Source organism: Prunus avium, chromosome 7 (genome assembly GCF_965620075.1).
Source record: "Prunus avium chromosome 7, drPruAviu1.hap1.1, whole genome shotgun sequence".
In the NCBI taxonomy this organism is placed as follows: domain Eukaryota; kingdom Viridiplantae; phylum Streptophyta; class Magnoliopsida; order Rosales; family Rosaceae; genus Prunus; species Prunus avium.
In genome coordinates, this window is record NC_142290.1 from 24,894,805 (window position 1) to 24,919,244 (window position 24,440).

Genomic DNA, 24,440 nt, shown 5'->3' on the forward strand with positions numbered 1-24,440 from the left:
TTGGTACACTAATTATCTTGCCAAAAAGCATTGCTATGTGACACAAAGTTAGCTTCACGATACACACGAACCAATTATAGATGTCGGCATTGAGAAAGTAAAAATGGAATATCTCAAACAAGTGATGTAATTCACCATGCTAGGAAGCATGTTTAGTGAGAATATTATGGTGATTCGATTCGTTTTTAACCAATCTTGAAATGGGTATTGGAGTTATCTTGATTCATGACTTTTCCTTGCCTATATTAACACATGAATGTTTGAACTATTCTGATTCTTGATTTCCCATGCGTTTACATTGCAATAAGTCGATATTTCGTAAAAATGAAGTACTAATATATCTATGAAATTTTGTGTGAGGGGTAGCTATTGGTGGGCTTCTACAAAGCCCAACTGCCCATCAAAAAACCCACTAGCCCTTCAAATCAAACCCAGGCTTTGCTTGGCAGCTCATTACCCAGGCTTAGCTCACCCGTGAACCTCCCTTGTTGGGTTCTTCACCTGTCGTCGCCTTCTTCAGCTGAATCAGTTGTTTGTTCTTTCACAGTGAAAGTCTCACACATTCCTACCCACCTACCTTCCCAGCTTGGCAGTTTCAGCTCAATCTTTCATCCTTGCGTTGCCTCCAAAGTGCCAAAAAGGTATTTCTTCTTTGGCATCGTAGTTTTCCATTTCTTAGTCTTCGTTTATACTCTCAAAGTGAGAGTAAGCTTTTTCTTTTTGTTGCCTTTATATATATACAGGTATATCAGTTTCAGTATAACGATTATATTTATATTCAATTTTCAATGAAGTATCAAGATTTCAGCAAGCAAAATTAGTCGAACTACTAAAAACTTAAGGTTTCCAGACAGTGGGCAGCTGCCTACTCCCTTCTCTCATAAGAGCATTTCCGCCCATTTACCATGGCAAAGGGCAAGGGGAGGCAAGGGCTATTACTGTTGACGTGAATAGTGGCAGCATTTGCAAAAGGCAAGTTGTGTTTCCACCAATGGCGGACCTAGGAATATTTACAGGAGTGGGCTAATTATTTTTTTGTTAGGATCAATTATAAGCCCTATATATATATATATAACAATATTTCCTTCCGTTGCATCTGCTATGAAAGCCTTGTGCCTAAGACAAAAATTGTCATGCAAATTTGCAACGCATTGCATTTAGTGTGCTGCTGCTAGGGATATTCTTATTATATATTTACCATCTTGTTCGTGTACGTTATATATACATATCATGAAATAAGATGCATGAAATTTTGGTATCATGAATTAATGAGAAATTTATGACAATTTGCTAATCATTAATACTAGGCGCATCAACTAGTGAATCTCTTGTTTTGAGAAACTATGAGCTTGCATTGCAGCCGCCGCCCCCTCTGGGGTGGGTGGCTTCTCCATCTTCTATCTTTCTATCCTCATCTCCCTTTCTCCTTTCCTAGTTTTCTTTCCCTCTCCTCCTCTCCCCAAATTTGTTTGGATTTTGGGTCCTCTTGCTCAGATCTATTCGGATCTTGTCTTTTGTTTGTTTATTTGTGTGTTTGCTGTTGTAGGTCCTTGGTGACTTTTGTTGTTCTTGGATGTGTCTTGCTGTCGCTGGGATGGCTGTGATTGTGGTGTTGTCGACCCAGTTTTTTTCTTTGGTTTTGTTGTGTTTTTGAAGTAAGTACTGCAATCCACCGTAGACACCATGATTTTGTTGCAGCTTTTGGTTACCTCACATGGATTTTGCTCCAATTTAGTGTTTGGAGTTGGAAAAGTGATTGTTGCCAGTTTGTGTGGGATCAGGTTTTGCCTGTGCAAAATAAGAGGTTTAGCCATGTTAGTGTTATCAGTCTCTTTGATTTGTTGAAGAGGATGTGGTTGGTGCGGTTGTGGAGGCAGACAGAGAATAGGACGTCTGGGGTGGGGGTGGGCCGGGAAGGGGGAGAGAGAAGGAAATGGTTATTTTTTTATTATTATTTATTATTTTGTTTTAAATACTTAAAAAAATTTAAAAATAAATAATTAACCATAGTTATACTTGCTCATGGACATGTGTCAAGTTTTTAAAAGGGCGGTGAGAGTTCACTTTGGGTTAAAGTGGTGAGCAAAAATTCTCCCCTGAAAGAATATATGTGGGAAATCAAATAATATAACATTCCTAAACTAAAGGATAATCTTTGATTCTCAAAACCTGAGCATTGCAAGGGTTTAATGATCATTAAAAGCTTATTTCTGAATTGACAAATAGACGAGAGTTGAAGCTTTAAAAATAGTCTTAGAAAATGCACTTCACACATCCATTTTCAATAATAAAAAGATGTAGTAAGGCACATACCACGTCTATTTTTGCAAAGCAATCGACGTAGTAAGAGTAATACCACGTCTATTAGTTAAAAAAAAAGATGTGGTATAACACTTACTACATCGCTTTTTAAGATATAGACGTAAAAAGTTGTTTCATACTTCGACTTTTCTTCCAATTGAACTCGAACAACGTTGCTGGATTATCTCAAATCACGACGGTGAATCACCGCCGTGATTTGGGTTTCTAAAGTACGTCGGTGGAATAAACGTCGATTTTTTACCTAGAACTATGACAGTTTCCTCCGTCCTTTTTTTGGCATAGTGAAGGCTTTAAATCATGATAGTGTTGATATCTCTTTAACTAAGAAAGTAAAAGTTAGAACATGTATAACACCAAATCAATATCAATTTGATATCTTTAACTAAGAACTAAGTGAAAATCAACCAAATCAAAATCAAAATCAGTTGGAAAAAAAAAAACAATCAAAATATATATTTTACTCTTTTCTTTACGAGTGGGTTCAAACCACCTCCTGATTTAGAAGTGAGATAATATTCCAACGTGGTACTTTTTAACACTTCTTGACAAGTGGGTACAATACTACGAAGTAACTAAATCCTTAATTCACCAAACCAAATTTGATATATCAAATCCATATTCTTAAACAAACCTCCCCAACAAATCTGAAACTACATCATGAATCAAATTCTTAACCAGATTTTAAGAATGGCGGTAAATTGAATGCAGGCTCAAAGTCAAACTGAGGGTCAAAGCTCACCATGAATGTTTAAAATATACATGCTACGTACTGCATGTTTTACTTCTCCTGTTCATGAATCTGGATTTGAGGTATCTCATATCATGAATAATCACTGAAACTAATATAAATAAAGTTTTATGTGCTCCTACTTAACCCCAAAAAGACAGTCGTCAAATGGGCTTTTGCTTGGTACCCCGTCCAAAAAATGATTGATCGGCTGTTATTTTGTCAAAACAAGACACCAAATTGATATTTTATCTAAATTTTCCCAAGAAAATACACACATATATAAAAAATGCATTACACTGTTTTACTGGGTAAAAATTATATTACACTACTAAACATGACAAAGCTTTCTTTACAAACGAGTCACTTTCAACTCAATTGCTAGTGTTACCTTATCTTTGATGTCATCAAAAAATCGAAAATAAGCATACCTCCATGATTTCTTCACGAGTAATGTGCCACAAACACCCCAAAAGCCTACGATAAAGCCAAGTACCATGCCCACATAGAACCACATCTTATCATTTCCATCTTCATTACTGCGTTTTGCATTCGTAATGGTCAAAGTGTCATCTCCAGGGCACTTAGTTGGAAGAGGAAAGCCACAAAGTGATGGATTGCCCATATAAATGGAATAAGTGAACGTTTGAAGTTGGCTGCCCAAAGGAATTCTCCCCACCAAGTTGTTATTAGCCAAATTCAAGTGCGACAAGAATGTTAAAGATTCAAGGGTTTGAGGAATCTGTCCTGAAAGACGGTTGTTTGAAAGATCAAGAGTTTCGAGCTCATGCATATTTCCAATAATCGAGGGGATGTTACCAGTCAAATGATTCCTTGACAAGTTCAAGGTACCCAATAAAGTGAGGCCACCAATTTCTTGAGGGATTTCACCTTCCAAAATATTTGATGAAAAATCAATGCTCTTTACCAGCATTAGAGTGGTGTTATACACGCGTTCTTGTCCTTTTAATGTCACCATGGTTTGCGGAAGATAGTAGTCGTTGTATATATTGGAAACATTACGGATGAGAGAAGTCAAATTATTGAAACATCTGGGAATAATACCTGAAAAGTTGTTGTGGCTGAGGTCGAGGATGTGAAGGTAGCCAAGATTGCACAATTGTCGGGGAATATGTCCAGTAAAAAAGTTGGATCGCAATCGTAGCATGCACAACATGGATACATTTGATCCTCCTATCCATGGAGGTATTCTCCCAGATAATTTGTTGCCTCCAAGATCGATACTTTTCAAAACAGAGCAATTGTGCAAAGAATCGGGAATCTTATCGCCAAAATTGTTGTTGTTGAGCTTCAATATTTCAAGAGTACTTAATATTCCCATTGAAGTGGGAATATTACCAGAGAGATTGTTGTAGGCAGCATCTACAATGGTTATCTGGCTCCACGAACTCCAAGTGTGGGGGAATTTTCCAGAAAAATGATTGCTCCTCAGGGAAAGGACTGTCAGGTTTTGCATGTTGCAAATAGAAGGTGGAATTGTACCATTCAAATGATTCTCCGAAATATACAATTCTTCCAATTTGGGCATCAGTTTGTCAAAATTGGAGGGAATTGGCCCGTAAAATAAATTGCTTTCGAGATCAAAGTAAGATGCATTAGTGGACCAAAGTGGGAATGGGCCCTCAAATTGATTATGAGCCAAATTTAATAAACGTAACTTCGGAAATCTCATCAATTGGTTGGATGAAAGCCTTCCTCGGAATTGGTTATAAGATAAATCCAGGTATTCTAGTCGGGAAGATAGCTTCAAAAACCATTCCTCTGGTATAGAATCTGATATTCCAGTTCTACGAAGGACGACTTGTACTAGTTCAGTCTGAGATTGAAGCCATACATGAAAACCAGGACCTACTTTGTAGTTTCTAATCACAATTGTGTGGAGCTTGAAAGAAGGAACCCAATCATAAGACAAGTTGAAAACGATGGGCATGAGCTTCTCTATGTCATCAAGATTGTTGCCTATTGAAAGACTTTTCAATTTGGTGAGATTAATGAAATGGGCTTCCGTTAGAATACCTTCCCATGAATTTAAAGACAGATTGAGTTCAACTAGCTCGGAGAGTTGTCCTAGACTTTGTGGAATGGACCCGTTCATGTGATTACAAGAGAGGTCCAAGTACTGCAAACTTTTTAACATTCCTAAGGAGGCCGGCAATTGGCCTTCCAACACACAACCAGACAAATCTAGTGACTCTAATACTAGTGTATTATTTGGACAATTTGATAAACTCCCCCAAAACTCTTCAATCCCCCCACCATCAAAATTGTTCTCGGGAAGATGTAATGTCTTTAGCTTGCACAAGTTTCCAATGACTCTGGGAACTCCACTACCTCTGAGCCCCAAATGAGATAAATCTAGGTATTCAAGAGATTTGAGGTTTCCAAGATCAACTGGAAAAGGAGCACTGAAAGAATTGTGGCTTAGATCAAGTTCTTTGAGGCTAGTAAGATTGAAAATCCAGCTGGGAAATGAAGAAGTATTGAAATCATTAAATGAAAGATCAAGGACCAAAAGTGAGGTGAAGTTAATCTTGTGTAATGATAATGGAAGGCTTTCTATTCCGCAAAGAGATAAGTGTAACTCCAGTAAGGAAGGAAGCATGTTAACAACATGCAGCCAACCTGTGCTGCTACTAAGATCCACTTCATTGAGATTGAGGTATTTTAGGGAAGAGAGATGAGAAAGCCAATTCAAGTTTTTGGAATATATTTTGGATGAAGAAAAACAGACATCAAGATAGTTCAAGTTTGACAAGTTACCAAGAGAAGGGGGAATCTCTCCTGTAAACTCTGCAAAGGAGATATTGAGATACCTCAGAGTTTTAAGCTCCCCAAAGAACTTAGGAATTTGGATCCCTTCAAAATTATTCAAACTTAAGTCTAGGTAATGCAACTGTTTCAAGCTAAGCAAAGAAGGATTTATCTTACCCCCTAGGCGAGACTGGCTATAAGCAAACTCGTCCCACTCTTCAACAGCCGTGGACTTGTCATATGTATTCCGGAGATCCATCTTGGCAACATGACCGGTGCGGTTGTTGCATGAAATCCCTTCCCAACGGCAATAATCATGACCCACCCAAGAAGAAAGCCTACCAGACATATCATTAAGATCTTGTTTAAAGCTCAAAAGTGCTTTCCTTTCTTCCTCAATGCATATTGGTTTCACTTTCATACCCGTGCTTGCAAGTCCAATATCACCCAATAAGCACAACAAAAGGAGCAAATACTGGGAAATATTCATCAGGTGATAGATTTTCATTTTTCGAATCAAGTTTTCTCAATTTGATGCAGATGAGCACACAATAAGTGAACTCATACATTTATATAATTATACAAGGCTGCTAGCGTGTGTAAAAATCCACCCATTTTGCAAGTTTGCAAGTCCAACACATTTTCTTGACTTCTCATCACTTTCATTGTCATCAATGCCGTAAATATTATGGCTAATTAAAGATGACTTTATAATTGGTCAGTTTGGCAAATTCTAGCCATGGTTCTCTCTCTGTCTCTGCACTATCTGAGCTGGCGCACCTTGAAATTACAAAGAACGTGAGCGAGAGGGCTTTCTAGTCTCCATAACGTGCCAGTACCAAACAAATGCCGACCCACGTGGGTTGATACCGCAATGGATAGGGATTGAGGATACACAAGATTCCAGGCCATTAACCCATTTCGCAACTTGCAAGTCCAATCTGGTACGTGGAATGGAATAATATGCATTGTCTTGACTAAACTGCATGGTTGGTTCCCAAATGCGCATGATTGGCTTCTTACTTATGCATGAAATTGTTGGTAAAAAAATAAAGATAATTACTATATTTACAGAATTTCAAAAATAAAACTTCATTATAAATTTGAAAAAAATATAAGAAAATAACGACAAGGCAAAATTAAGAATACTTTACAAATGATCGAGTCTAGAACTTGGTTCTATCTCCTTAAGACGAAATTGCCTCCCCACAGGTGCTTTTAGGATTTGATTGGTAAACGTCTCCTAGGATACAACGATCGACTTCTTGTTGAAGTAGCACTCCAATCCCCAAGAAAAGCGAACTCAAAATTGTGTATGAACTCTCTCTTACGTACTAACTCACTATGTTTCTGAAAATACAATGCTATGAATGCTCTAAAAACTACTATTGTCAGATGACAATTGGCTGAATAAAATGTTGTAGGACCTTCTTTATTTATAGGCAACAAGGCCTCTGTTCAGAAAATTTGTGACTGAAAAATATCAACAAATGTGTATTTTCCTATTACAACCATAAGCCAAGAAGTGCAATGTTTTAATTACTATGAAACAATGCAACTTTTCACATAAAGTATTATTATTTTATTTTTCCTCTGTTAAGAACATTACTATTCCCAATTGATACATACCAATTAGTAATTATTCCACTTGAGAGCAGTTGTCTTACGATATTATGTCTTCGACGTATGTGTCGAGACTTACCATTATACATATTAGTTTGTGCCCTTCCAATTGTCACTTGATTATCACAATGTGTACATATTGCGAGCACAGGCTTTGGCCAATTTGGAATATCTTCTAAGAAATTACAAAGCCACTCAACTTCTTTCTCCAGCCTTAAACAAAGCAATAAATTTAGATTCCATAGTGGATCTAGCAATACATGTTTGTTTTGTAGATTTCCAAGATATAGCTGCACCTCCTAACGTAAAGACATATCCACTTGTGGAGTTTGAGTCTCTCGTATCTGATATCCAGTTTGCATCACTGTAACCTTCTAGTACAAATGGATATTTTGTGTAATGCAATCCATAGTTCTTAGTATAGCTCAAATACATAAGAACCCTAATAATCTCTTTCTAGTAATCTCTTCTAGAATTGCTTGTATATCTACCCAATTTATTAACTGAGTATGCTAGGTCAGGGCGAGTACAGTTTGTGACATACATCGAACTGCCAATTATTCGTGCACAATCAACTTGTCATATACCTTGACTAGTGTTCTATGTCAAATGAAGATTCACATCATATGGAGTCTTTGCAGGATTATATTCATACTTACGATATTTGGCAAGTATTTTCTCAATATAATGTGATTGAGACAAGACTATTCCATCTGATGTTCTAGAGATTTTAATTCCTAGGATAACATCTGCAATTCCCATATCTTTCACATCAAATTTATTGGACAAAATTCTATTTGTAGATTTAATCATATAATTATCGCTTCCAATGATAAGCATGTCATCTACATAAAGATATACATTGACATAACCATTTTGAGTGATTTTTGTGTAAACACATTTATCACACTCATTAATTTTGAATCCATTTGACATTATTGCATTGTCAAATTTCAAATGCCATTGTTTTGGTGCTTGCTTTAAGCAATATAAAGACTTAACAAGCTTACACACTTTCTTCTCTTGTCCAGGGACAACAAATACTTCTGGTTGTTCCATGTAAATTTCCTCTTCTAAATCACCGTTTAGAAAAGCAGTTTTAACATTCATTTGATGTATTTCAAGATTATGCAAAGCAGCAATTGCTATTAGCATTCTAATGGATGTTATTCTTGTAACTGGTGAATATGTATCAAAGTAGTCTAAGCCCTCTTTTTGCTTATAACCCTTTACTACAAGCCTCGCCTTATACTTGTCTATGGATCTGTCTGCTTCACTACTACAAAAATTGAAATAGACGACGGGGAAACACCGTCGTCTTTTTCTTTTTCAAACCGTCGTTAAATCGACCGTCATCTTTTTGAAAGTCAAACTACGACGGTAATTAACCGTCGTCTATTATATGTAAAAACGACGGTTTTTAAAAGAACCGTCGTCTATTACATGTAAAGACGACACTTTTTCTGAAAAAACCGTTGTCTATTTAATGTAAAGTCGACACTTTTTTTATTTTTATAGAACTGTCGTCTATTAAATGTAAAGACGACACTTTTTCTGAAAAAACCGTCGTCTATTTAATGTAAAGACGACACTTTTTCTGAAAAAACCGTCGTTTATTATATCCAAAGACGTCTATTAAATCTAAAAAAGACGGTTTTGTTCCAAAAAACCGCCGTTTATTATATGTAAAAATGATGTACTAATTTCATTTTAGATATCCTAAAAAATTATTTCTTTCATAAAACTTGAAGATTCAATTGTAATTACATTGTTTACCAATCTTGATTCCTACTATATCCATACAAAATGCCATATTTATAACATTATAACCTATAATTACAAAATACCATATCCAAAGCATTAACATATGGTTGTTGTATCTTCCACAATTTGTACTTGTTCTCCACATTCAGCTGTCATCTTGGAGTAGTGTTCTAAGTCATCTTGGTCAAATGGATCTTATATTCTTCTAAGTTACCTACCAACTGGGCCTTTGAGCTGCACTCGATATAAGCTGTAGCACCTATTTGCCATGTCATCTTACCTGAGCAATCAAAAACCACAATAAGATTACATTATCTTGCTGTCATCTTAACTAACAAAAAATATGCATCATCTATACAAGCATAAGCTTATGCAGGAAAAGTTCATTTGTAACACAATACAGAAGAACATTTTGACTAACTTAGAGTTGCTTTTGTGACGTGGATGACGAGCTCACCAAGAAGGCGCGATGGAGATCTGTCATCGAACCTCAGGCAACATCGAAGACCAAATCTGATGTTCTAGGATATTCCCATCTCGCAAGGTCTCTAGATCTGTTTTCAAGGTCATCTTAACTAACAAAAAATATGCATCATCTATACAAGCATAAGCTTATGCAGGAAAAGTTCATTTGTAACACAATACAGAAGAACATTTTGACTAACTTAGAGTTGCTTTTGTGACGTGGATGGTGAGAGCTCACCAAGAAGGCGTGATGGAAATCTGTCATCGAACCTCAGGCGACATCGAAGACCAGATATGATGTTCTATGATGTCCTTAAGCGGCCTTTTTTTAGCGTGTTTTAAAAGACGACGCTTTTTATAAAAAAAACCATCATCTTTACATATAATAGACGACCCTTTTAAAAAAAAACCGTCATCTTTACTTCATAATAGATGACCCTTTTCTTATAAAAAGGGTCGTCTTTACTTCATAATAGACGACCCTTTTTATAAAAAACCGTCGTCTTTACTTCATTATAGATGACCATTTTAAAAAAAAACAAAAAAAAACTGTCATCTTTACTTATAATATACGGCAGTTCTTTAAAAAAAACCGTCATCTTTACATATAATAGACGACAGTTCTTTCAAAACGACCATGTCTTTACCAAAAAAAGGACACTTGATTTTTAAAAGACGACGCTCGTCATACCTGCTGTTGTTGTTTTTTTGTCAGATTTTAACTCTAAAGAAAACCTTTTTAATAAGACGACGCTTTTTTATTTGTGTGTGTCGTTATAAAAAAAAAAATTCAACAATACCTCTGTTTTTTAGTTGTTTAAGTCACTTATCCACGACGGTTTTTTGTTACCGTCGTTTTTTTTTAAAACAACGACGGTTTTTTGTTCTACTGTCGTCTTTTTCTGATCGTCTTTTTCACTTTTTGTAGTAGTGCTTTCATCTTCCTTTTGAAAATCCACTTGTAACCGAGGGGTTTATTTCCAGGAGGAAGATCCACTAATTCCCACGTATGGTTTTGTAGGATGTATTCCACTTCAGTATTGATAGCTTCTTTCAAAAAAGGAGCTTCAGGGGATGATATGGCTTCCTTATAAGTTTGAGGTTCATTTTCCAACAAATAAGTTAGAAAATCAGGACCAAAAGATTTAGATGTCTTTTCCCTTTTACTTCTTCTAGGTTCAACCTCATTTTCATGTCCATGGTCAGATTGGTCTTGATGATTTTCAAGATTACTACTATCATAAGTTCTTTAAAGAGAACTTTGCTCATGTGCATCTTTACAAGGAAAAACATTTTCAAAAAATGTTGCATTCCTTGACTCAATAACCGTATTTGCATGTACATCATCATTTTTTGATTTATGTACAAGGAATCAGTATGCACTGCTAATAGAAGCATAACCAATAAATACACAATCAATGGTTTTGGGTCCTATTTTAACTTTTTGGGATCAGGGACTGCTGCCTTAGCCAAACACCCCCACATTTTTAGGTATTTATAGCTAGGTCTTCGTCCTTTCCATAATTCATTTGGTGTCTTTTCCAACTTCTTGTGAAGTTGAGAATATGATTTATGGAAAGCAAAGCTTCTCCCCACAAATTCTGGGATGCTCCATAACTTATCAACATAGCATTCATCATTTCTTTTAATGTACAGTTCTTGCTCATCAATACCGTTCTGTTGAGATGAATAAGGAGCGGTAGTTTGGTGAATAATTCCATGTTGAGCACAAAACTCAGCAAAGGGTGCTACATATTCACCACCTCTATCGCTTCTTAAAATCTTAATCATTTTGCTAAGTTGATAGACATAACAATATCTTGTGCAAATCTATAAAAGTAATAAAGTACTTTTTACCATCTCTAGTCTGCACAAACTTTAAATCACAAGTGTCACTGTGAATTAAGTCTAAAGGTTTTGTACTTCGTTCTATAGAATGAAATGATGTTCTAGTAAGTTTAGCTTCAACACAAGTTTCACATTTTTTACTTGTATCAATGTTAAACTTAGGTAATAAATCCATGTTAACTAATCTATGAATAGTATCGTAATTAACATGTCCTAGTCTACCAAACCAAACATTTGGGGACTCAAGAATATAAGCCGAACTAACTGTGTTCTTATTATTCATAGAAGGTACAATAGTCATTACATTCATCTTAAATAAACCATTATTCAAGTACCCTTTCCCCCATATACATACCATTCTTAGTGAGTACAAATTTGTCAGCCTCAAAGACCAATCTAAAACCGTTCTTGCTTAATAGCGCTCCATAAACCATTCTTAGTGAGCACATGAAGCACTTGATTTAGGGTGAGTTCTTTGCCAGAAGTCATCTTCAGAACCACCTTTCCTTGTCCTTCAACCTTGGAAGCTGATGAGTTTCCCATGAACAGTTGCTTCCCTTGGTTCAGTTGTTGATAAGTAGTAAACATCTTCCTATCATAGCAGATGTGGCGTGTAGCTCTAGTATCCACCCACCATTCCTTGGTGTTGTTTACTAGGTTCACTTCAGAGATTACGGCCGAGAGGTTAATATCAAATATCTCATTGGACAATTTCTCCTCCTCGGTCATGTGAACTTCTGTGGTTTTTCCCTTGATTTGACAGTTAACCGCTCTATGACCATGCTTATTGTAGTTAAAGCATTTGCCTTTGAACCCTTTGTTCTTCTTTGAGTTCCCTTGGCTAGAACCTTCCCTTGAGTGCTTCCTTTTTTTCTTGTTCTTTGGCCCATCCTCCACTACATGTGCTTTAGCTAGCCACCATGGAGTTACTATCGGTTTTCTTTTCAGAACCACGACTGTCTTCCTCAATCCTCAGCCTCAAGGTTAGATATTTAAGTCCCATGTCTTTGCGCTTATGCTTGAGATAATTCTTGAAATCTTTCTAGGATGGTGGCAATTTTTCAATGATTACAGCCACTTGGAAAGTCTCACTCAGAACCATTTTTTCTTCCTCAATCTCATGCATAATAATTTGAAGTTCTTGGACTTGGTTGATGACCATCTTGGAGTCCACTATCTTGAAATCAAGGAATCGACCAACTACGAATTTCTTCAAGCCAGCATCTTCAGTCTTGTATTTCTTGTCAAATGACTAACATAGTACTTTGGCAGTTTTGATTGGACTGTATACATTGTATAAAGTATTGTCCAATCCATTAAGGGTATAGTGTAAAGACAGTGTGACAATTAAACAAAGTAGAACTTACCTTCACCAAGTTTTACCCTTCGTTTCCTTACTCTTAAGAAAATGCATATGCTGCTGAGGATAGTGACAAAAGCAACCAAAATCACAACGATGATGACGACTTGCATTAGGAATACGTGCCCAACACAGTGGGTAGCTGCCTCATCCTTTTGGTTGAGTTGTGTAGTTATGGTTTATCTTGGGCTCTCTTTATTTATTAGACTACTTCCTTCCAGAATATTGAGGGGCATTTACAAATTACAATGGCCTTTCAAAACTTTTATATTCCTAGACAATAACCTCATGGTCTATTCTAATTTATCAAGTGTTATAGATGAGGTTTTGGATTTGTTTTATTAAATTCGCGCTGTATTCTTTCATCACACTTGTATTCTGTCCTGTTTACTTAGGAATCGTTTGTGGAGTCCCCTTCAGTGGAAGATCAAGTCCAAGAGAGAGAAAAAGAAAGAGCCCAGCATCAATGAAGGCTGTAGTGATAACTACTCCAGGTGGACCAGAGGTCCTCCATCTACAAGAAGTTGAAGACCCAGAACTCAAAGACAATGAGGTCCTAATAAAAGTTGAGGCCACGGCTCTGAATCGAGCCGATATTCTTCAGAGGAAGGGCCCCAGGTTCCAGCCATACCTGGGACTCGACTGTTCTGGAACCATTGAAGCCATTGGGAAACAAGTCTCCCGCTGGCAAGTCGGTGACAAGGTGTGTGACCTTCTTAGTGGAGGAGGGTATGCTGAGAAGGTGGCTGTTCCAGCTGGACAAGTACTTCCTGCTCCACTTGGTGTTTCTTTGCAGGATGCTGCTAGTTTTCCTAAGGTTTCATGTGTCAAATTTTCCAGGTTAACGGGCCGAGGGCCCCCTCCAACAACACCGATACTGTCCCCACTTTACCACCTGCACAATCCTCAGGTGTGAGGTTTTATCACAAAAGCTCTCGGTGTTAGTTAGAGATGGGTATTTCTATTTAAACTACTTTCTCTTTGGCCCTCTAGCCGATGTGGGACAACAATGAGTTCCAACACTCCCCCGCACATGAGACCCCATTTTTATGGGTCACACGTGGAGATCCACATCGGCAACCACGTGGAGCCATGTAGGGACTCACCCATCGCGCGGGGCCAAACGGGGACCCGCCCATCACGTGGCACCTTTGGCCTACGTGGAGCCAAACAGGGACTCACCCATCGCACGGGGCCAAACGGGGACCCACCCATCACGTGGCAAGTACGGGCCCACAACCTGGCTCTGATACCATGTCAAATTTTCCAGGTTAACGGGCCGAGGGCCCACTCCAACAACACCGATACTGTCCCCACTTTACCACCTGCACAATCCTCAGGTGTGGGGTTTTATCACAAAAGGCCTCGGTGTTAGTTAGAGTGGGGTAATTCTATTTAAAGTACTATTTCTCCTTCCCTCTCTCTGATGTGGGACACAATAGGTTTCAACACTCCCCCGCACGTGTCAAACAAAGTAGGGCAAATATTTAGTTATGCTCAGATACGCTCATCTTATTATTCTTCTCCAATATGGAGGTATTTATAAAGAAGTACAACCCTAAATAAAATAGGAAATATATCTAGATTACAATAGGAAGTAAATCTCTATTACAATATGACTAAATAATAATTGGTAAGTAACCAAAATTCTAATGAAATAAGGAACCAAAATCCTAACTAAAGACTCGCCAACACTCCCCCTCAAGTTGGGCAAAGATATTTCGCACGCCCAACTTGACAAGCGAGTCACAGAACACCATACTTGAGAAGCACCAATTGTAGAGAAGGTATTTTCGTCAATCACGAGTGAAACAAGTGACAAACTAAAGCAAAGTTCGCAGCGGAAACACAAGAGCAAACCCTAAAAAATAGGGCACATAGCAGAACACAGAAACCCTGTGAGCACAGCAGCAGATAAGGCAGAACACAGAAGCCCTGTGAACACGACAAAAGCAAAGGCAACCAAACCCTAAAAATAGGGTAAGGTAAGGTAAGGTAAGGTAAGGCAAATAAAGGCCAAGCAAAGGCAAGGTGGCAAGGCATGGCAAAGAAAGCCCAGATAGGGCAACAAATCCCTAAAAATAGGGTAAGGCACGACAAAGGTAAAGCCTTACCCTAAAAATAGGGTAAGGCAAGGCATGGCAAGGCAAAGCCAAACCCTAACAAATAGGGTAAGGCAAGGCAAAGAAAGTCAAGAGCAAAGGCAAGGTCAACGGGCATGACCATAGCGGAAACACACCAACAAAGGCATGAGCAACAATACTGGCACCAACAAGAGCAACAAGGTAGAGACATAACAAGCAGAGACATAACAGGCATCATCAATAGCAATACAAGGCATTGGCACCAGCAACAGCAGAGACAACTTCTCTTCACTCCCCTTCTCCCCCTGAAGAGAAGGGGTCGATGGAGCCATATGATCAATGGTACTTGAGAAACATGTACTGACTAACACTGAGATGTAGCAGAATCAGCCATGGCAGATAGGTGGTTAAATTGCAACGGTGACAATAGCAAGGTAGGCAGTGATGACGGTAGCAAGGTAGACGGCAGCGGCAGCAGACTAGGATTATAAGCTAGATGTATAGTGCAACAGAAATAGGTAGTCTCTAGGGTTAGGGTAGAGACAGATCAAAACACAGTAACATCATCGGCAATGACCATAACAACGACAACATCAACGGCAACAATAGCAGCAACGGTAACATCATCGACATCAACAGTAGTAGAGGTAACGGCAACGACAACAGCAACAACAACAATTCTTCCATATCAACTTTAGCTAATTCACACAAACAACTTCTCTTCACTCCTCCTCTCCCTTTGAAGAGAAGAGGTCGTCGGAGTCAAGAAATAAGCAACATCTTCATGGGAATATGTCAAGCTAATGGGGATACATCAATAAACATATCCTTTTCACTCCCCCTCCCCCCCTTGAAGAGGAGGGGAGGAGAGCACTTAAATTGCAAGGAGAACACAGATACAGGTCACAAGAAAACCTAGGCTCTTATACCATGTCAAACAAAGTAGGGCAAATATTTAGTTATGCTCAGATACGCTCATCTTATTATTCTTATCCAATATGGAGGTATTTATAAAGAAGTACAACCCTAAATAAAATAGGAAATATATCTAAATTACAATAGGAAGTAAATCTCTATTACAATAGGACTAAATAATAATTGGTAAGTAACCAAAATGATAATGAAATAAGGAACCAAAATCCTAACTAAGTAAGGACGCCAACATCATGCACTATTTGGTCGACGGTGTTTATGATGAGGAGGCTATCTGCTGGCTAAACATTTTCGGTTCATTGGATAACATTAAGTTTTGATGGGAGGCTTTTTGTGAGTGGGACGGCCATTACAGAAATGGATCTTCGTGTTGTGCTTTCGAAGCGTCTTAACATCCAAGCGGCCAGCTTGCGATACAGAAGTCCAGAAAACAAAGCAGTGATTGTTAGGGAGGTGGAGAACAATGTGTGGCCTGCAATTGTGGCTGGCAAGGTGAAACCTGTGGTCTACAAAGTATTTTCCATTATCTGAAGCAGCAGAGGCTCACCGGCTCATGGAAAGTAGCAAGCACATTGGAAAGATTCTGCTTCTTCCTTTTTGATATGAATGTTAATTATTTTAACTCATTCACATGTGCATATGTTATGTTGTTGTACTCTATAATTCGGTTTTTAAGTTTGTGCATTGACTTCATGTCCTTACTTTCATCTTACTCAAACGATTCACAAAAGACCAACCTGTCTTCTTTTAAAATCAATGCCGGTTACTGGATTGTTCGATTTAGCCCATAGTTGGTCCTAAGTTATAACTGAAAGTAATTTGACTACTTTCACTATCATTCTCATCCTCACTACTGTCACTTGCTTTGGTTCTGAATAATCCCCATTCCTTACAGATGCAAGTGCTTCACCAGTCTCCTTGACTTCAGGAACTTCCTGAGAACCATCTGTTTCAGAGAAAGCATTTTCACTTTTTGCTTCAGCTGCAAGTACCCAGTTTCAGATTCACGAGAACAAAGACGAAGTCAAATCGTCAAGAAGCAACAGATCTGACGTTAGGGCTAGTGTATTATGCCTAGGACTAATGGGGAGAGGCATTGGAAGACATCACAAGCATTGATTTTCACTCAGATCAATGGCCAAAAAAGAGCTTGCACTTTGTTGGTATATCCTCTTTTCACAAGCATTGATTTTCACTTTGTTAGTGATAATAAATTTTTCTTAACGATTTAATTTTGGGTGTATATACTCTTTTCATAAAAACATGCGCTAGTCGAGTTATCTTTTTTTTTTTTTCAATCGTATAGCCGCGCGGCTATACTCTGGATTTTTTTTATTATAAAAAAAGTATAGCCGGGCGGCGTTACTGGGGTCTTTTTTTTAAAATTCTTTTTTACACGGCTATACTCTTTACATAGATACTGTGATCTTTAAAAAAAAAAAATTGTTTTTCCCTGATTTTGGTTTATCAATAAGAGTAGTTTAGAGCATTATCCATTATTATTAGGTCATTACCCAAGTCTCTATTGTCTCATTTTGAGTTTTTACTGTTATTACCCACATAAAGAATTTTGCATTTTCACGTTTAATACTCGTATTGTACAAGTACGTACATATTTTTCATGTTTAATACACTTGTTTTTTACAAAATTTTCAATAACACACACAAAATTCACGTATTATACACAAAATACTCACATATTATTGAATAAAATTCAAAACAATAAAAATATTTAAATACTAATTATTCACTAAGTAAATAATAATTAAAACATAACTACTAATAAAAGTAATTAAAAAAGAGAAATTCAGATTATGCTATTCAATGGGTATAGCCTCACGGCTATAGTTAAAAAGAATATATTTATAGCGTATACCTGTGCGTCAATACTGTTGAAATATTCTATTTATATAACCGTGCGGCTATACATTTTTCATAAAAAAACAGGCTTTAGGCGCTAGGCGGGTCCCTCAACTATACCCGTAGTTACACTTTGGTCCACCAATTCAATTATTAGTTGCAGGGGTCACTCAACTAGGTGCTATGTTGCACCAGTAGTCCTTTCGTCAAGTTTGTGACTTTTTTCGTTAAAAATGAGGGTAAATTCGGAAATTCATCCACAACCCTCCCTTTCCTCAACAATCCTCCCCTTCCTCCAGTGGTCCTCCTAGATGCTTCCCTGGTCCTCCAGTTGATCCTCCACTTGGAAGGAGCTTGAATGGTGGCTATAGGTCTCCACCTCATGGCTGGGCTAGAGATGGCCCTAGAGATTTTGGCGCTGGGATGCCACCTCCAAGGCATGAAGGCAGGTTTCCTGACCATCAAATGCGAAGAGATCGATTGGATTACTCAGACAACCATAGAGGAAGAACCAAGTTCGATCGGTTGGATTCTTCACCACCAAAAGATTATAACCGGCCTATGTACATGGATCGAGGACGAGATGATCGTCGCGGCATGGGGCAAGGCCGAATTGGCTCAACCCACGCCTTCCTCCTCCACTCATGCTTGAAGAAGATGGGCCATGGATCGAACTTTCGTAGCTTTGATTTTCTCTTCTTTTCTCTCTAACCAAATGGACGAGAAGTGGTGAAACGCTACCTTGGCTTGCGAGCTTTTGTTTTGGTGCGAAGCGAGAGTCATCGAGAGAGTGAGAATTGGGTCTGGAAGTGCCGAAGGCTTTTACTGCACAGATCGAGTTGGGTTTATTTCTGTGTTCTTAATCTTTTAGGTGAAAGTTCTGTTTTTGCATTTTGGTTATGGGAATGAAGGGTGATTTTCAATTTGGGCATGATTCAAATTCGTTGAATCTTCTCTCTGAGGTTTTTGTTATCGTCAAAAATTGGAAGAAAGATGATGTTAAGAAGGCCATGGCCATGGCTATGAGAAATTGCTGCTGCAACCCACTTCGTGGATATGGATTTGATGGGTGTTTGATTCCTTAGAAGGCCATGGTCAAGCAAAACAAAAGGGTTTTTTCATCATCATCATCTTCTTCTTCTTCCTTGGATACGTTGGCTGAAGTTGCAACCCAACAATTGATGGAGTTGGGGGATGGGAATGGACTCACAATCGAGTGGGTTTTTGATGAAAAAGCTGTTCTTGCAGAGTTCTTTAGTTTCTGTGCTAAAAAGAAAAGGTGATATGCTAAAAAGAAAAGCTGTTCCGAATTTACCCTCATTTTTGACAGAAAATTTAACAGAGTTTGACGGAGGGACTACTGGTGCAACGTAGCACCTAGTTGAGTGACCCCTGCAACTAATAATTGAATTGGTGGACCAAAGTGTAACTACGGGTATAGTTGAGGGACCATTGCTGCGAATAACCCTTTATTTTATTTTATAAATAGTCTAGCCGCGCGTCTATACTTCGGATTTTTTTAATATAAAAAGAGTCTAGCCGAACGGCTTTACTGGGGTCTTTTTTTTTTGGATTCTTTTTTATAAATAGTATAGCCGTGCGGCTATACGCTTTACATAGATACTGTGATCCTTTTTTTAAAATTGTTTTTTCCCGATTTTGGTTTATTGATAAGAGTAGTTTAGAGCATTTACCCATTGTTATTAGGCCATTACCTGAGTCTCTATTGTCTCCTTTTGAGTTTTTACTTTTCCAGAGTTATTACCCTATAAAGAATTTAGCATTTTCACATTTAATACTCGTATTGTACACGTACGTACATATATTTCATGTTTAATACACTTGTTTTTTACAAAAATGTTCAATAATACACACAAAATTCACGTATTATACACAAAATACTCACATATTATTAAATAAATAAAAAATTTTAAAAATTTAAATACTAATTATTCACTAAGTAAATAATAATTAAAACATAACAACTAATTAAAGTAATTAAAAAAGAGAAATTTAGATGAAGCTATTCAATGGGTATAGGCAGCCGGCTATACATGAAAAATAAATATATTTATATGGTATGGCCGCGCGGCTATACGTTTTTCATAAATGAACGCGCTTTAGACGCTAGACGGGTCTTTTTTTTAAAATTTTATAAATCGTATAGCCGGTCGGCTATACCCCGGAATATTTTTTTTTTATATACAAAAAGAGTATAACCGCTCGGCTTTAATGGGGTCCTTTTTAAATTTTTTTTTTATAAATAGTATAGCCGCCCGGCTATACGTTTGAAATATTCTATGTACCAGGCTTTAGGCGGTAGACTCCGGATTTTTTTTATATATAAAAAGAGTATAGACGATTGGCTTTACTGGGGTCCTTTTTTTTTTAATTCTTTTTTATAAATAGTATAGCCGCACGGCAATACCCTTTACATAGATAGCATGATCTTTTTTTTATAATTGTGTTTCCCCAATTTTTGTTTATCGACAAGAGTAGTTTAGAGTATTATCCATTACTATTAGGTCATTACCCAAGTCTCTATTAAAAAAAATTCTATATGTAGAGTAATTAATTTGACTACTTTCACTATCATTCTCATGTTGCGTTGTCCCTGAGAACCATTTGTTTCAGAGAAAGCATTTTCACATTTTGCTTCAGCTGCAAGTACCCAGTTTCAGATTCACGAGAACAAAGACGAAGTCAAATCATCAAGAACAGATCTGACGTTAGGGCTAGTGTATTATGCTTAGGACTAATGGGGAGAGGCATTGGAAAACATCACAAGCATTGATTTTCACTGGATCAATAGCCTAAAAAGAGCTTGCACTTTGTTGGTATATCAGCCTTCCAATTATGTTATATAACTCACAAGTAGGGTCAACTATATATGTTGTCTAACAGAGTAGAAAAATGAAAGCATTGGAGAGATACAAGTTACAATTCCAGATATCTAGCGAATTGAATTTTAATAGCATCCCTACCACTAACTTAGACAACCAAAAGAAAGAACAATAACCCTCATTCAAGTTCCTTACAAAATGATGTGTCTGCAGAATAAAACACACCACCATTCAATCAAAAGGCCTCTCAACAATCCTAAGAAAGTTCATGGAAATAGTGAAAAGAATAAATGGCAATTGGTAATGAACCCAAGCGACTCAATTTTCACGTTATAATGTTTTTGTTAATAATCCAGAAAAAATTTCAAAGACGATCCTCTATTGAAACCACGATTAAGAACATCAAACAACTTATTTAGTACACACGAGGTCAACTTTCGATATGGAAGAGACAATATCAATATTCTTCCTGGATTGCACATGAAATCTAGTCATTTAACTAGTCCAGTCTAATATTCCATATCAAACGTTACCTAGAAGGATAATTATCTTGAAGAAAAGCATTGATATGTGATAATGTGTTATAGATTAGCCAATGAATGTGTCAGAAAGTTAGCTTCACGATACATATGAACCAATTATAGATGTCGGCATTGAGAATGTAAAAACTGAATGTCCAGAACAAGTGATCCAATTCAGCATGCTATGGAAGCATGTTCAGTGAGAATATTAACAAGGACGGTTTTCAACCAATCATGAATGTTTACTTAACTTACCTAAAATAGGTATTGGAATTATCTTCATTCATCACTTCTCCTGTGATTACTAACAAATGGGTGTTGGAAACATTCAGTTTCATGATTTTTTTTATACGTTTACAACCGCATATGGAATCAACAAGTATGTGAGTTCTACATTGGGGAAGAGCTATTAGTGTGCTTCTCCAAAGCCCAGCTGCCTATCAAAAACCCTACTAGCCCATCAATCAATTTCAGGCCTGCTTGCCTAGACTTCCCAACCAGCAGCCCAGCCCATTACGCAGGCTTAGCTTAGCTACCTCCCTTGTTGGGTTCTTCACCTGTGTTGTTGCCTTCTCCTTCAGTTGAATCAGTTGTCTTTTCTTTCAGTGACAGCCTCACATTCCCAATTATTTTCCCAGTTTGCCAGTTTCAACTCAATCTTTCAGCCTTGAATTGCTCCCAAAGGGCCAAAAGGTATTTCTTCTTTGACATCATAGTTTTCCTTTTCTATTTTTTCCCTTCATGTTTATGGTCTCATTTCTTAGTTATAATCTCAAAGTCAAAGTGAGAATAAATTTTTCTTACCTATCTAATTTTGGGTGTATATGTTATATATACAGACATATATCAGTATCAGTATAAAGGATTAGATTTATATACAATTTTCAGTGAAGTTTGAAGAAAAATTGGTCGAACTATAAAAAAATTTAAGGTTCCTGGTGAAAAAGCAAAAATAATTTTTTAAACAGTGGGCAGCTGCAGCTGGTTACTCCCTTTTCTCATAATAAGTCCTCATTTCTAGTCAGTGTTACTTGATCTTAGTTGCTTAGTTCGAAGCCAACATATCCCTTCTCCCAAGCTTTTGTTTCTTTTTGAAGTCATAGATTATAAAGGGTTTGGTAATCAGGAACTCAGCAGTTTGAGCTGAAATTTAAATTTACAAGTCTAATATAGACTATATAGCACATAAAGAAGAGTGGGAAATAAAGTTTAGTTTAGGAAATGGTGGTTTGGAGGAAGATTGGTTTGTGTGAGACTGAGAGAGTATCAATGGTTTCTTAAAAGTCCATTCAGAATTATTTATGTAAAGAGTTCTTAGTAAATATGCAGTTGATGCCTCTCATGGATGATAAAGCGAGGAGGTTGCTTTGCTGATGCAACAGGGAGGAATTTGGGAGGATTGTTTGAAGTGGATAGGATTATTTAGTCCTACAAATTTAGAGAACTCTATTGGATAATACAATTGCAAAGGTCTTCTTTCATTATTTAATGTTTCTAGTTATAAGCCTGTAATCTTTTTGAGTACATCCCCACACGTCAATCCTCACTGAAACCACCAAATCAAACCCAAGCTGCCCCATTATTTTGGTTGAGTTCTGTAATTATGGTTTTTCAGTGGGTTTTAGTGTTGTTTGGGCTATCTCTATTCATTAGACTACTTCCTTTCAGAATGTTGAGGTGCATTTTCTCTCTATTTTTCTTCTCTTTCCGAATTATAGAAATAACTGGTCCATATTGCATCTATTACAAATTACAATGGCCTTCCAAAACTTTTATATTCCTAGACAATAAACTCATGGTATTTTCTAATTTATCAAGAGGTATAGATGAGGTATTGGATTTGTATTATTGAATCCATGATGTATTCTTTCATCACGCTTGTATTTCTTCCTGTTTACTTAGGAATCATTTGTGGAGTCCCCTTCAGTAGAAGATCAAGTCCAAGAGAGAGAGAGAGAAAGGGTCCAACATCAATGAAGGCTGTAGTGATAACCACTCCAGGTGGACCAGAGGTCCTCCAACTACAAGAAGTTGAAGATCCAGAACTCAAAGGCGATGAGGTCCTGATAAAAGTTGAGGCCACAGCGCTGAACCAAGCTGAAATTCTTCAGAGGAAGGGCATATACCCACCACCCCCAGGTTCCAGCCCATACCTGGGTCTCGAATGTTCTGGAACCATCGAGGCCGTTGGGAAGCAAGTGTCACACTGGCAAGTCGGTGACAAGGTGTGTGCTCTTCTTAGCGGAGGAGGGTATGCTGAGAAGGTGGCTGTTCCAGCTGGACAAGTCCTTCTTGCTCCACCTGGTGTTTCTTTGCAGGATGCTGCTAGTTTTCCTGAGGTTTCATGCACTGTTTGGTCAACGGTGTTTATGATGAGTAGGCTATCTGCTGGCGAAACATTTTTGGTTCATGGGGGCTCCAGTGGAATTGGTACATTTGCAATTCAGATAGCTAAATACTTGGGAGCAAAGGTGTTCGTCACAGCAGGAAGTAAGGAAAAGTTAGCTTTTTGCAAGAATCTTGGAGCTGATGTATGCATCAATTACAAGACAGAGGATTTTGTTGCTCGGGTAAAGGAAGAAACGGGTGGCAAGGGTGTTGATGTTATCTTGGATATCATAGGGGCAGAGTACTTTCGGTGGAACCTTGACAGCTTAAGTTTTGATGGGAGGCTTTTTGTTATTGGGACGATGGGTGGTGCTGTTACAGAAATAGATCTTCGTGTTGTGCTTTCGAAGCGCCTTACCATCCAAGCCGCCGGCTTGCGATTCAGAAGTCCAGAAAACAAAGCAGCGATTGTTAGGGAGGTGGAAAACAATGTGTGGCCTGCAATTGTGGCTGGCAAGGTGAAACCTGTGGTCTACAAATATTTTCCATTATCTGAAGCAGCAGAGGCTCACCGGCTCATGGAAAGTAGCAAGTACATTGGAAAGATTCTGCTTCTTCCCTGATGATATGAAGGTTAAGTATTTTGAACTCAAATAAACAACATGGTTCAGAGTCTTCAGACTTTGTGAGCAGCTGGGGTCTATCGTCTAGGATAATGTTTGATTTGCATAGCTTAAGTTGTTTAATATTCTTGTATTATGAGAATTAAATCAAGGTATAGGTGTTTTGGGTAAGTGTTTGATAAATATTTGTGATCGAGATGCTTTGTGTTTGTGATGTGTGGGTTCGTGGAAGCATTGCTATGAGATATTGTGCTCTAGATTAGCCGATGAATGTGACACAAAGTTAACTTCACGATACACATGAACCAATTATAGATGTCGGCATTGAGAAAGTGAAAATGGAATATCTGTAACAAGTGATGCAATT

General features: G+C 37.7%; 2 protein-coding genes and 1 pseudogene across 3 annotated transcripts; 2 read left to right on the forward strand and 1 right to left on the reverse strand.

Moving 5' to 3' along the window:
- Positions 1 to 3,289: 3,289 nt before the first annotated feature.
- On the reverse strand, positions 3,290 to 6,415 carry LOC110756156 (receptor-like protein EIX2). Its single transcript, XM_088244861.1, has one exon. It carries the CDS (start codon positions 6,327 to 6,329, stop codon positions 3,402 to 3,404), a length of 2,928 nt encoding a protein of 975 aa, XP_088100987.1. The 5' UTR covers positions 6,330 to 6,415; the 3' UTR covers positions 3,290 to 3,401.
- A 6,932-nt stretch (positions 6,416 to 13,347) lies between these two features.
- LOC148293214 (highly-reducing polyketide synthase 1-like) lies at positions 13,348 to 18,843 on the forward strand. Its single transcript, XM_088244624.1, has 3 exons — positions 13,348 to 13,721; positions 16,213 to 16,411; positions 18,670 to 18,843. Exons 1-3 carry the CDS (start codon positions 13,348 to 13,350, stop codon positions 18,841 to 18,843), a joined length of 747 nt encoding a protein of 248 aa, XP_088100750.1.
- Positions 18,844 to 21,660: 2,817 nt separating this feature from the next.
- On the forward strand, positions 21,661 to 24,269 carry LOC110756167 (uncharacterized; annotated as a pseudogene). The gene is made up of 2 exons (XR_002526627.2): positions 21,661 to 21,815; positions 23,025 to 24,269. The product of XR_002526627.2 is annotated as an uncharacterized LOC110756167 (transcript).
- Positions 24,270 to 24,440: the final 171 nt, after the last annotated feature.